At 39.7% G+C, this 12,633-nt stretch overlaps 2 protein-coding genes across 2 annotated transcripts in view; both read right to left on the reverse strand.

The window, feature by feature from the left end:
• Positions 1-1,151: 1,151 nt before the first annotated feature.
• Positions 1,152-4,488, reverse strand: LOC140924718 (potassium channel, subfamily K, member 16-like). Its single transcript, XM_073374730.1, has 2 exons — positions 4,072-4,488; positions 1,152-2,287 (listed from the first exon to the last, which is right to left on the reverse strand). The coding sequence occupies exons 1-2, from the start codon at positions 4,361-4,363 to the stop codon at positions 1,536-1,538; spliced, it is 1,044 nt and encodes a 347-aa protein (XP_073230831.1). The 5' UTR covers positions 4,364-4,488; the 3' UTR covers positions 1,152-1,535.
• Positions 4,489-10,468: 5,980 nt separating this feature from the next.
• LOC140924498 (pleckstrin homology domain-containing family A member 8-like) overlaps positions 10,469-12,633 on the reverse strand; it is a 15,358-nt gene continuing 13,193 nt past the window's right edge. Inside the window, exons 14-15 of the mRNA XM_073374523.1 lie at positions 12,013-12,074; positions 10,469-11,614 (exon numbers count right to left, since the gene is read on the reverse strand). Coding sequence (XP_073230624.1) covers positions 11,426-11,614; positions 12,013-12,074 — 251 coding nt within the window. The 3' untranslated portion in view covers positions 10,469-11,425. The remainder of the gene's footprint in view (positions 11,615-12,012; positions 12,075-12,633) is intronic.

The following is a 12,633-nucleotide window of genomic DNA, read 5'->3' on the forward strand; positions in this document are numbered from 1 at the left end:
TCAATGTTTACCGGTCAGTGCAAAATGCAGACTGCAGATTGCGGACCAGGGGTAAAATGCAGACTGAATGTAAAATGCAGACTGCAGACTGCAGACTGAGAGTAAGATGCAGACCGGGGTAAAATGCAGAATAAAGACTGTAGACTTTTTTAAACATTTGTACTCCTTCTTCTCCAAATCGGTGAAATAGCTAGCCGGTATCAGTTACACACTTCGCTTCCTAGTCGAACAGCTTAAGTCTGCGTACCTTGATTTGCGATACTTTCATAGAAGGTCATCCAAATTTCCTGCAGAACACCTTTTTTTGTTGTTGGAATGATTTACTCCCTTTTTTTCGCCATAATTCTTCCTGTACAGTATTTTGGGTCAGCAGCTTTCATTTAATCGTAAACATTGTGGTGTTGTACCAGTTCACGGTCCCTGGTCACGTATATCGAAAACTTCGCATCTAAAGTTGAAGCGTGAAGTCTCTCGAACGGAAAAAAGGTTCAAGAGTGCGATTATGTTTTCGGGTCGTCGACGACGTTCCAAAGAAGAAAGGAATGGATTTGTGAAAGCAGATGTCGTCAAGTAAGTGTTCGTTTACATGTATTTGCGGGATTTTTTTGCCCTTAAACCCTTCCATGACTACAGTTTATGCTCGGTCTGCATTTTACCCCGGTCTGCGTTTTACTCTTAGTCTGCAGTCTGCATTTTACACAGTCTGCATTTTACCCCTGGTCCGCAGTCTGCAGTCCGCAGTCCGCAGTCTGCGTTTTACACTGACCGAATGTTTACCCAAGTTTGGGCTTATAGAAGATAACAATGACCATGAAATTGAGAATCCGGGTAGTTAGTTAATCAATTGTGGCCCTGAAAAAATTTGAAGGAAAAAAAAACTACGAATTTTTAAGAAAATGCTTTTTTCTTGAGAAGGACTCTTAAACGCTGACAAACGTCAACAAATACCTAAAACTATAATTTCTATATGCTTGCTTTGCTCGAAATCGCGCGCATTTACAAGGCCCTAAAGCTTTTTGCTGACTTGCAAGGACCCATCTGTTATAACGATGCCCAAAATAAAGGGATGAATCTCATAGTTTATTAAATATAATCGTGTAAAGTTTGCTTATCATTTTCGCATCAATTATGACCTAAATTACTTACCCCCTTACTTTTTCTCGTGTCCTTACTTTCCACAATAGTATTAGACAACTCTCCGACAAATTCCCAATAGGATTTTTTAGACACCTGAAGTGATCCACAGATCAAGACCAGAAATTTTGCTCCAAGAAAGAACATCTTAAGCTACAAACAGCGCGTAATGTGACCATTTAATTTTGTTACTACTTCTTCTTGCTTTGCTTACTTTTCTTAGGCTACGTTTCTTATCATGCTTGTGTTTCGAACCCATATTTCGGCCTGGATCCACCTTCAATCGACTTATCAGTAATACCTTGCAAGAAAATCCACCAAAAGCAAGGCTGAACAACCCAGAAAAAATTTCTACAGCCGGGTCAAAAGTCAAAGCTTGCAGACCCAGTAACCAATCCTATTTAGCAAGTAAATATTCCAAGGCTGATCGAGCTTTCACGCTTCTTACTTTTCATAGTTGTTTCTTCCGCAAAACTGTTTCTTCCTGAACCGGAAATTGGCACATCATCCTGCTTGGTACTGTCGCCTGTCTTTAGAAGGCAGTTGTTCAAATCGCCTTTTTTGCCATCACTACATGCTTCCGCCATTATTTCGTTCCCGTTACAGGGCAATTGTTCATTGTTATTACTTGATTTTTCTTCCGAAGACTTCTTTGCGTTCTTCTCGCGCAGTGACCGCACAACGCGCGCACTCGGCCCATACTGCTCAAGCACATTGTTCATTGAGCAAAATATGCTCGATACGAAAGCGAGACCCACAAACGCCAGGAGTACAAGTGAATAATCAGCGTTGTTCTTAAATTGCGGCAAGTAATCGCCAAAACCAATTGTACTCAAAGTCGTGAAAGTAAAGTAAAAACATTCGATATATGACCATTCCTTGTGTCTCACGTGAACCAAGAGAGCCATTAATGGTAGTAGACAAACCACAGTTACCACAATCGTTGTCATCGCAACTTTTAGCTCCACTTTTTGAGGCAGATGTGATCTTTTCAAAACGCGTTTCTCGAAGTTTGTAATTAATTTTGTAAATAGTTCCGTTATTTTATCTCCGATGGATTTAAGAGTCAAGCATGTCCCAGGGATTCCGATGAGTGCGTATAGCACGCAAAACAGACGTCCTTGGACTGTTTTTGGGACAATGTTACCATAGCCTGCCAAAAAAATTCATTTTTGTATAAGTCACGCTATTAAAGGCTGTCATTTTCACTCTTTTTCACGTATTGTGATAACCTTGTCGGGCTCATTTTATTTATATATTAAAAGAACAACTAAAATACACATAACAATTATAACGTTGTTACCCACTCCGAATTGAAAATGTATGAAATGGTTTTAGTTTTTCTTTTTTTAACCAACCGAAAATTCAGTGTGAACCACTTAATGAAATTTTTTTATTAGTTCAATTCTGCTCAGATTTGGTGATTTTCTTTTAAAATGTATGCAAATAAAAGTGGAAAGAATGAAAGAAAAATTAAGCTCTGTAATTCACTCTCTCAGGTACAATTATTTTTCTCAGTACTACTGAAACCCGGGGGCCACTCTCTATCTATAAGGGGATACTCCGCCCGACAGGGGCTTTCGAAGACTTAAGGTGTATCAAACAGTGGGGAATTCACGAGTTGAAGTATTCTTTGTTTGCAACCACGTGATAGGGCCGGGTCATGTTGAGGGTCAATACAATAGAATTTTTTCTTGAAGAATTTACATGAAAATAGAGTTTTGTTCCCAGAGGAGAGAAATGCTTTGGTCCTTGACCACCAACATTGCCGCCGTGACGTCCCGTGCAAACCAGCAATATGAAAGGGTAGGAAAATCTTTTATTCAAGTATTTGAGGTGGCTCGATAGGGTTTTTCAGGGTTAATACCTCCCAAGTTTGGGCATAAACTACGCCACCAATGAGTGATTGCGTCATTTCGTTGCTATGACAGCTCCGATGTCATTGCAACCCTGATCATAACAAATTTTCTTCTTTATCTAATCAAGAGAGATCTAATACAGCTGTGGTGGCAGTTTTTCCAAATCTCTGTCTATGACGACGTAGTTTACACTCAAACTTGGGAGGTATTGACCCCGAAAAACCCTATCAACCTTAAAAGGGCCTTTAATTAAGACGGAATCCATCAGAACATTGAGTAATTTCAAATTTTCAGTGGACGAAAATCTTGTATCAGAATAATTTAATGAATATTTCACAAAAATTATGATTGTACAGGTAAAATTCTGAAAATTTCATGTGTAAGATGTAATTTTGTGAAATTTGACAATCATTTTCTCGGACTCCCATAAGAAATTTTTTTTGGTGTTACTAGCTACAGATGATTTATTACATCTTTAGCCCTTGAAAAATTTAAGAAAGAATGCAATATGCTTTAAATTATTCTGAGGCAAGATTTTTGTCCACTGAAAATCAAAATTACTCAATGTTCTGGTGGATTCCGTCTTGAAATGTTTCGAAAAGATGCGCCTTATGCCTCAATCATTTTAACTTATAAAACGTTTCGCGAAAACGAAAAGAGACTTTTTGTTTTAGCGATTTTGTTATTAAGTAGGTTCGTTAAAGGGGTAATTTTTTCAATGGAAGGTTTACGAAAGGGGTACTTTTTCTATCAAAAATGGCATATAAAAGGGTAAGGGTTGGAGCTCTGGGCGGAACCTCCCCATATAAGATTTTGTTGGAACTGAAGTACGAACGATTAATTTCAAAAGGGAGCGTGCAATTTCAAGAACAGATTAAACTGAATTCAATAAGAATTCAAAACAAGTCAAAAATGTCCTTTTTTACAGCTACAATAGCTGAAGTCATATACAAACATTTGTCAGACCTTTAAAGAAAGGCAACTACATTTAACTTTTCTTTTCAAACACAATTTGGTAAAATGTGTTATAATTTTTGCATTTAAATTGAGCTGAAATTCGAAACAATAAAAATCTTACCTATAGTTGTAACCACGACCATTGCAAATAGAAAAGAATTTCCGTAATTCCAGTGCAGAAAATCCTCATTTCCCATCGACGTAGAGGCGAAGGTTTTCATCCATTTTTCAGCGTCTTCCGCAGTAATGTTATACCTGTTCAAAATTTCCATTCGCGTGGCGCGAACTCGATCTATTTCTTTCATCTGAGGTTCGCTTTCAATAGCTTGAAAAATAAATGCACCAAGTAGGACGTAGATTGAAAATAAAGTCATTCTAATCAACAGAAGTTTGGAGCTGTCGGCAATAGCCATCGCCGTAGAATTTCAGTTCGCCTTTGACAAGTGGCTATCAAAAGTGCGACATTCTTTTGTCTGCGGTAAATCGAAAATTTATAAATATTTTATCAGAGAATTTTGTTGAACATAATTTAAAACTCTATCGCTTGTGCCAGTGCACTTGAATTCGAAAAAATCAATTTTTAATTTGAATTTGTTTCAAGTCGTGATACTCATTCTGCTTTTAACAGGCAAGATTTTACATCGAAATTCAAGTTAACTCAAATCGTATTCTTTCAGTCATGGCAAAAACAAAAGCCTTTGGGTTTTTATGTGAAAAGTTAAAACAAGTCACATACTCGGGTGGAAAATCGAGAGGTGGATAAAATTTATAGCAAAACTCACGCTGTGGACATATTCAAAAAGATTTTCTCCGATAATTTTTCAGTTTGCCCATTAAGATTAATTATTGATAAGATAACTTAAACTTGTCAAAAAATTAAGAAAACCTGTCATGTAAATCCATAAATGGTAACAACAGTGATATCTTGCGGTATTAAAAACTCGAAGTGTTTTCGATGTATGTTTTTTCGCCACATATTCGTTCTATTATCTTGTTTTAGAAACAATTCATTTGTCTGTTTGTGAGTTCTTGAAGTTCTTCATGGGAGATTTAACTATGGCTTTGACGTATTTATTTGAGAAAAATTTGGGGAGAATTTTAAAGTATATTAGCTAAATTATTACTACTGCTCAACCTTAGGAGGCCGCGTGGGTGGCAAAGATAATTAACCGTTGCGCTGCTTGTTTTCTCATCAGGAAGACCGTGTATTCATTTACGCATAAAAAGAGCGTGACCTGCGGTATTACGGTAGATTTATTGGAGCAAAAGAAAGTGATACATGGACAGTAAGGTGTGGCATAAAAAGAAAAGTCAATATTTGTGGCGAGCATTGCTGTCAATGTGGCCTGGGTTCGAATCCTGTAGGCGACGAACCAAATATGAGTTGAGTTTGTGATTGGTTCTTGCTCGTCGAGAGAATTTTCTCCACTTACTCAGGGGTCGAGTTCCCAGAGGGTACTTATCATTTCCTTGGGACACTTAAGTCCGGTGGGAAAATTAAATGGTCTTTGCCATTCCGTTTGGGAAGATTCAGAAAAAAAAATGGGCTGTGATTTGAGTCAATGCAATTTTTTCCTCTCTTTTCAGTCTCTCAGCCCTTCAACTAATTTGGATGTTATATATTTTGTAGCGGATCGTTCTCCCACCACTGCATTTTTCATCTCTCCTAAGAATCTAATAACATTTCTAAATTCCAAATCGATTTGTAATAGATAATGTGGACTTAGGGCCACAATGTGAAAGTACAGGCAAACTTAAAATCATACTTTTATCGATTCCATACCTTTTATTTTCATACGATTGGATGGGTACTCTACCATGGCTGTGTAATTAATTTTCACCCATATGGTCGACGTAACATGGTTTAAAAAGGCTCTTAAAAGTGTTATCTTAACACTGAAGCAATTATTAATTACTGGGTGAGGCTGAGTATACCTTAAGAATTATGAAGATCAAGGCTCTTGGGTCAGGAGAGAGAGCTTTAGATTCTGAGACTAGGAGCGCTTATCATTTGTATGAAAAACCCGGAAATTCCGGGGAGAATTCAAATGGAATTGTTCTTCCCGGTGGAAATTTTCCGGAAAAAAGGTAATACCTTTCGTGGTATTACCTTTTTCCCGTTTTTACCTAAACGACCGAAATTTTTGGTACCATTTGTTTGGATTATCAGTGCCAGGCTTCAAGCGTAACCAGCGTAATTTGGGCGGAAAAAGGGGATAGCCGTCTTCATTCTACTAGGAGTTTTAGCGAGAATGTCGTAGTGGCGGAACAAGTTATCGAATTTTAGAAGTTTAATCATTTTGCGAACGGGAAAGGGCTAAACCTTCTCCGTTTCAGGTGAAAAATAGTACAATGAAGCTTTCCGGCTTGAATATTTTTCGAGAATACGCGAAAAAACTTTAAGTGAAATCTCGTCGGCTTTTACTCGTTCTCGACCTCAAATTTAAAGCTCTCTAATCTAATACCCGTAGAATGGAGCACTGATGAAGATACAGGGGTTAAAATATGCGCACAGTCGACCTCAAGTTTGCGAGTCAAATGTTGACTTTGTAGAATAAGAACCCTTTTCCTTTTTACCTCAGTATATAAAATAATAAATGACAACGAGCAAGAGTTTATTTTGAAGTTTTAACAAGACGCAAGACGCAGTCGATTCTTTTTTGGACAAAACACAGCAACAGTTATTCTGTTGAAGAGCTTCAAAATTCCTTTAGATCTGACTGGTTTTCTCAACAGAAATGGTTCAAAAACTCTGTCGTGCCTATCTTTATCAGGCATTTATTAAAAACTGGAGTAGCGCTTCTGTAACCTTAGCCACCGTGGAGTAATAATAATAATAATAATAAATAATTTATTTCTATAGCGCATTTTCCTAACGCCCAAATGCGCTTTACAGTGTCAAATATATTATAATCTATACACTAAAAAATGTAAAAAAAATCCTAAGAATCGAAAAAATCGAAAGTCTAAAAGTCCTAAAAATACGCTTGTCGAAAAAGATAGGTCTTAAGCTTAACTTTAAAGATAGAGACAGATGCGCTACTTTTAATCTCAAATGGAAGCGAGTTCCAGAGGTAAGGCGCGCACACTGAGAAAGCCCTCAAGCCAATCAATTTGAGCTTGTGCGTTGGCTGCTGCAGTAGAAGATGGTCAGCAGCCCTAAGAGCTCGCCTAGGAACGTAAGGACTGATGAACTCAGTCAGGGACGTTGGAGTCGCACCATGGAGTGCTCTAAAAGGTATACAATAAGATCTTAAAAACAATACGCTGACGGACGGGGAGCCAGTGTAGCTCAATAAGTAGTGGTGTGACATGATCAAACTATCGCTTGCAAGTGATCGCTTTGGCCGTCGCGTTCATAACATATTGTGGTCTCTGAATAAGACAATCAGGTAGGCCATAGAGAAGCGAATTACAATGATCTAAGCGAGACGTTACTAATGCATGCACTAGTGTTTTAGTTGAGTCAATACTAAGGCATGGACGTATACGACTGTTTCTGATGTGATAAAAAGCAGTCCTGCATAGTTCATTGACGTGTTCCTTAAAACTCATGGTATCGTCGAAGACGGCAGCAATGTTCCGTGCGTTAGATGTGGGCTCCACAGTAGATCTTCGCTTGAGCAGTGTGAGCCATTTGATGCTCTACAAATATGGTAAGTGTACGCGCTAGCTGAAACAAGAGAACTGGTGACCAGTTTGAATGCGCACTCTCTTTTCCACCGGCGTCGGCTCTAACGTCGGCTCTCGGTAACGGCTCTCGGTAGATTTCGCTTGTTCTCGGTTATATCAGGGCCCCGGGTACGGTGGTTTTCGGTTTAGTAACAAAATTATTATTAACAGAGGCACAATCATGGAAAAAAGGCAGTAATACATTCTGTACGCAATATAATTAGGCGAGTTTGCCAGACGACAGAGAAGTCTTGCAGGATTCGTTTGAAACTTCCTCCAGTCTATTAAAACTACCAAGCAAGCTATGGCGATAGCTAAAACGACCACCACTAGAAATATGAGGACCTGCTTTCTTGAAAGAGATTCTAGATCTTCGCTAGAGGAGCAGAAAACCAGCCAAAAGCGATGTAACAACACGACACAGAGGACTAGCAAGCTACAACCTAAAAACAACATTGTTAAAACTCCCGTTGTTTTGCAAAGCAGATCGCCATACTTCCACTTGAGTTCCAACAATGATGCAACCATCAAAGGCATGGTGATTATAGCGGTAAATATGTCTGCCACAGCCACGTACAACAGGGTGATATTTCCCGTATAAGACTGATTGGGCTTTCGGAAACTTAATACACAGAGTAGACCATTGCCGATGATAATTGTCGAGCACATCCCTATAATCCCAGCAGCCTCGAATGACAAAGCCATCGGCGAGATGGCGAACGCCTCCATCTCTTCATCGCGATCGGCAGGTACTTGATCAGCAAATGGATCTCCTGGCATGCTGTACTTGCTTTGCACTGTCAAATTCTCACGCCTTATAACACCATCTATCTAACACATCCCAAAACAAATGCCCATTATCGATAGTTAAAATTACCGGCGTTGTTGTGATGACATGACCCGTTAATTTGATTTTTAAGACCTTTCCTCTTTTTTCACGCTCGGATAGTTTTCAATGTAGTCTTCGCCCACAAATTTGTTTTTCGTGGTAAATTATTCATATCCTTCAACTAAAGTGAATGGAATTGGGAATTTGTAAAGTTTCTAAAGAATCTAACAAAACATCCTCCAATTTAGAATCTAGCAATTGAAAATACCATGCTCGATTACATTTTTTGCTCACTTTGTTTCAAGTGAAAAAGTCATGAGTCGAAGTCTGACCTGTGTGGAAAGTTGTGTTGTGGCGCGCCTTCAAACTGCTTTCACCATTACCGTCGTTTGTCTTCTTCACTAACAGAACTGTTACCATTTCTAGGTAAAACTTCGAATTTCAGTGTCCATTTTGGTACATTTTGCCAGGTGACCACCGAGCGTAGCAAATACCAGCTGTGTGAGACGACAACAAACTGTGATTCTGACCTCGACCAGGGCGCCTGCCGACCATTGCACGAAGTCTTTGACCCGATCTTTTGCCGATAATGAGCCGAACGTTCTTTAACCCCGTGGCGTCGCCGCTCGGTTTTCACGACCTCTTAACGTACAAAGGAGAATAGCTGGCTCTGTAAAGCATAAATAACTTTATTTCCAGATAATTATATTTGTTTACGCTTACTACAATATTCCTGTTGTGTACTAAGAAGTGTTTTAATACAGCGGGCAGAATATTCAGGCTATTTTAAGATTTCCTTTACCACGAACGTCCGCGCATTCCAGAACACCCCTCCACGGTTTTTTCACCTTTCACGTGGATAAGAAACATTTCCACACCGCTTGAAAGGACGCTTTAAAATCAGTTTAACTACCACGAGAGTAGGAAAGCTAACCAAGGTGTAGCTCCCCAAAATGCGAGATTTCACAGACATCTGAAAGGTGGCGACTTTACGTAGCTAAGTTTTCGTCCCTTTCAGATGTATCACTTTCAGCCTTGCTAAGTTTACTATTTTTCCAGCACTGTCGACGATACTTGAAAAAAAAAGTGGAAGGCTTTATAGGGCAGTCGATCAATTAGATGAGAGCTCTATCGTTACTGGGGATAACCCGGTCAGCTATTCGCCTCTTGCTTATCTCCCATAATACACAAGCTTGTCCCCACCCCTCCCCCCCCTAAAAAATTGCATAAGTATTGTCTTCAATTTCTCTTGGACGACTGCAATACCCAGGAGAAATTAAAAACAACGGATATGCAAAATTCTGGGGGCAAACAAAGTCTATTATGGAAGATGTGCAAATGACAAATTGGCGCTGTTCTCGAGTGCTTGAATCCCACCCCCCCCCCCTCCCCTCTGCCCTTTCCCCTTTCTTTCTCGGTCATTTCTAAAGTGACCAATCGGTAGAAATATTTGTCTGCAATGGAAGGCTACTAGGGTGTGACTAGGCCTCACATGAATCAATAATGGGCGTTCTGTGCTGAAAAAACTGTATCACTTTCGTGGCGCTGTAGTCAGTTTAATTTACAGTAAGTTATGGTACTACTAAAATTTATGTCAAGCCCGCGAAAGGCTCGTCACAATATAAAATATAAATTTTGTCGTTCCGTTTGGGGAAACACTAAGTGATAGCAATGAGAAATACGTCGACTTGTTTCACGTTCCCCAATAAAAAGGCAAGAGAAAACCTCATATTACAAGTGTCATTGGGATGTGTGCTGCAGAGTTCATATTAGGGGGGGGGGGGCTTTAGCAACGACTACAGCAACGGCAACGAGAACGGCAAAAAGCATTAGGGTTAGGCCCTTGTCCAGGGGCGGATCTAGGGGGAGGGTGCAGGGGGTGCGCACCCCCCCCTGAGATGACCTGCGGTTTTCTAACACAACTGGTATTCTGCCCCCCCCCAAAAAAAAAAAAACTATGTGGTTTATTGGTGTTGAAGTAGACCAAGAGACGAGTGCACCCCCTCCTAAAAAAAATCCTGGATCCGCCCCTGTTGTCCACACTAATGCGTTTTCCTTTGAAAACGCATACATTTCGATGCGTGTAGGCCTTCCGTCCACGTTAATACACTGAGTGTTTTCATCGAAAACGCATCGATTTGAAACCGCTCTTGAAAGTGGATCAAAACGACAACACACATCGTATCATAGTGTGGACGGCGAAAGCAGTCGAAAACGCATCAAAATGAAAACGAAGGCCGAAATATCGCAGGCGCGTGTGTTTGTAGCATGCACATAGGGTTCAACTTACGCCAAAACGTACAGTTCTATCGTTTTCGAACGTTTGAGTGTGAACAGTCCAAAACCCATCAAAACGGTCGTGTGGACGCGAATCGATCGATGCGTTTTCGATGACAACGCATAAGTGTGGAAAGGGCCTTAGATTGGCAAAACAACAATTCTGCACGTGCAATCACGCTTTATTGAACATTTCCTTGCAGCCGTTGCACGACTGCGACGTGAAAATTTCTACTTTCACGGTTTACGAAGAACCTGAACACGAGAAAACGGGCGAACGAACGAGCGAACGAACGAATTCTTCTAGAATTCAACTCCAGAAAAATTCGCCAACATTTGACAAATTGAACGAAATGGAATAGAAGAGAAGAAGTTTGAAGCAGCGCGAATTCACTTTTTGTCTAACGTTTTTGTTGCCGTCGTAGATGCTTAAGTTCCCTATTAGATGAAGGGGACAACACGTTAAAAAAATGAAAGTCAAGAACTAATTACAATCGATTGGCAACGTAAACATAATTTATCACATTATAACATAAATTAAATTAAAAATATTTTTTCAAATATAAATTCACATTTTTAGTTAATGTACACATGAACGTGACACTACGTTTATAGCAGTACGCATGACAAGGGTCAAAGGAAAGCGTGACGTTGTAACAGCAAACCTAATCCAATCAAGCGTTACGTCTTGACATCGTCACACGGTATCCTCAGAATCGAGTTTGTGTTTCCGGTAAAACTGGTTTAAAATGTTCGTAACTCGACTGAGTCCTTCCACACAAAGCTTCATATCCCGTATGACGTCCTTATGAGGAGCTATGCTCTTTTCAGTGCTCCCAAGCGAGGTAAGGAAATCTGATCGGTATGGCACTGCCTTAACTGCCAGCTAAAACAAACCATGAAAAACAAGTAAAACTTGGTCATTAAATTTATCAAATCGATTCCCCACTCTTCAGGATTTTGGGTGCCCCTGGAACGCTACACACATCTAAACATCACAAACAGCCAGGGAAAGAGATGCTACAGTGTATATTGTGTCTAAGATACACATTGATTGATTGATTGACTTTCCACGAGCATTGTTGCCACCTACCAGGCACGTAAAAGTCAATAGAACGCCACGAAAGGCCAGTACATAAAACTAGAGGTGACAAACTGTAAACATAATTCTTACCCAACAACATATGTGTCTTAACATCTTCTAAACATAATTCTTACCCAACAACGGTTTTTACTTAAGTTAACAAGGTCGATGTGAGCTTAGATATTTGTCGACACACTTACCGCAAAAACACCTCGTACTACCCAACCATGATATCTGCGTAGTGTCTTACCGTATGCTGTGCCTACAATATGAAACAAACACAGAGACCATAGAGAAAATTAACGATAATGAAGACATGCACACACTTCAAGTGCAGTAGAACCCCGGTAACTCGAACTGTGAAGGGAAGCGAAAAACAGTTCGAGTTAGCGAGGGTTCGAGTTATCGGGGGCGATTGAAAAATTCAACTTGCCATTAAAAGTTGAAAGTTACTGATTTTTCAGCATTTCAGTGAATAGACAGTATAGTGCAGTGAAAATTTAACTTAATATTTCATAAGAAACGGTAACACCGATTAGGAATTTTTATGAAAAAACGTGATCCGTTCGTTGCACCAATTACAATCAGTTTGCTGTAGTGCTGACGATTGTTAGTTTTAGTGTCTTTACCGTTATACGAGAAGAAGAGCTAATGGGATGGCATCCGAGTGGTGTAAGAAGAGCCAGAATTCGAGTTATCGAGGTAAATATCAGTGAATTTTTTATTAAGGGAAAGGGAATTTAGTTCGAGGTAGTGGTAAATTCGAGTTATCCGAGCTCGAGCAAGCCGAGTAAAAATGACTTAAAAGTGGTGTGAAATCC

Source organism: Porites lutea, chromosome 14 (genome assembly GCF_958299795.1).
Source record: "Porites lutea chromosome 14, jaPorLute2.1, whole genome shotgun sequence".
In the NCBI taxonomy this organism is placed as follows: Eukaryota; Metazoa; Cnidaria; class Anthozoa; order Scleractinia; family Poritidae; genus Porites; species Porites lutea.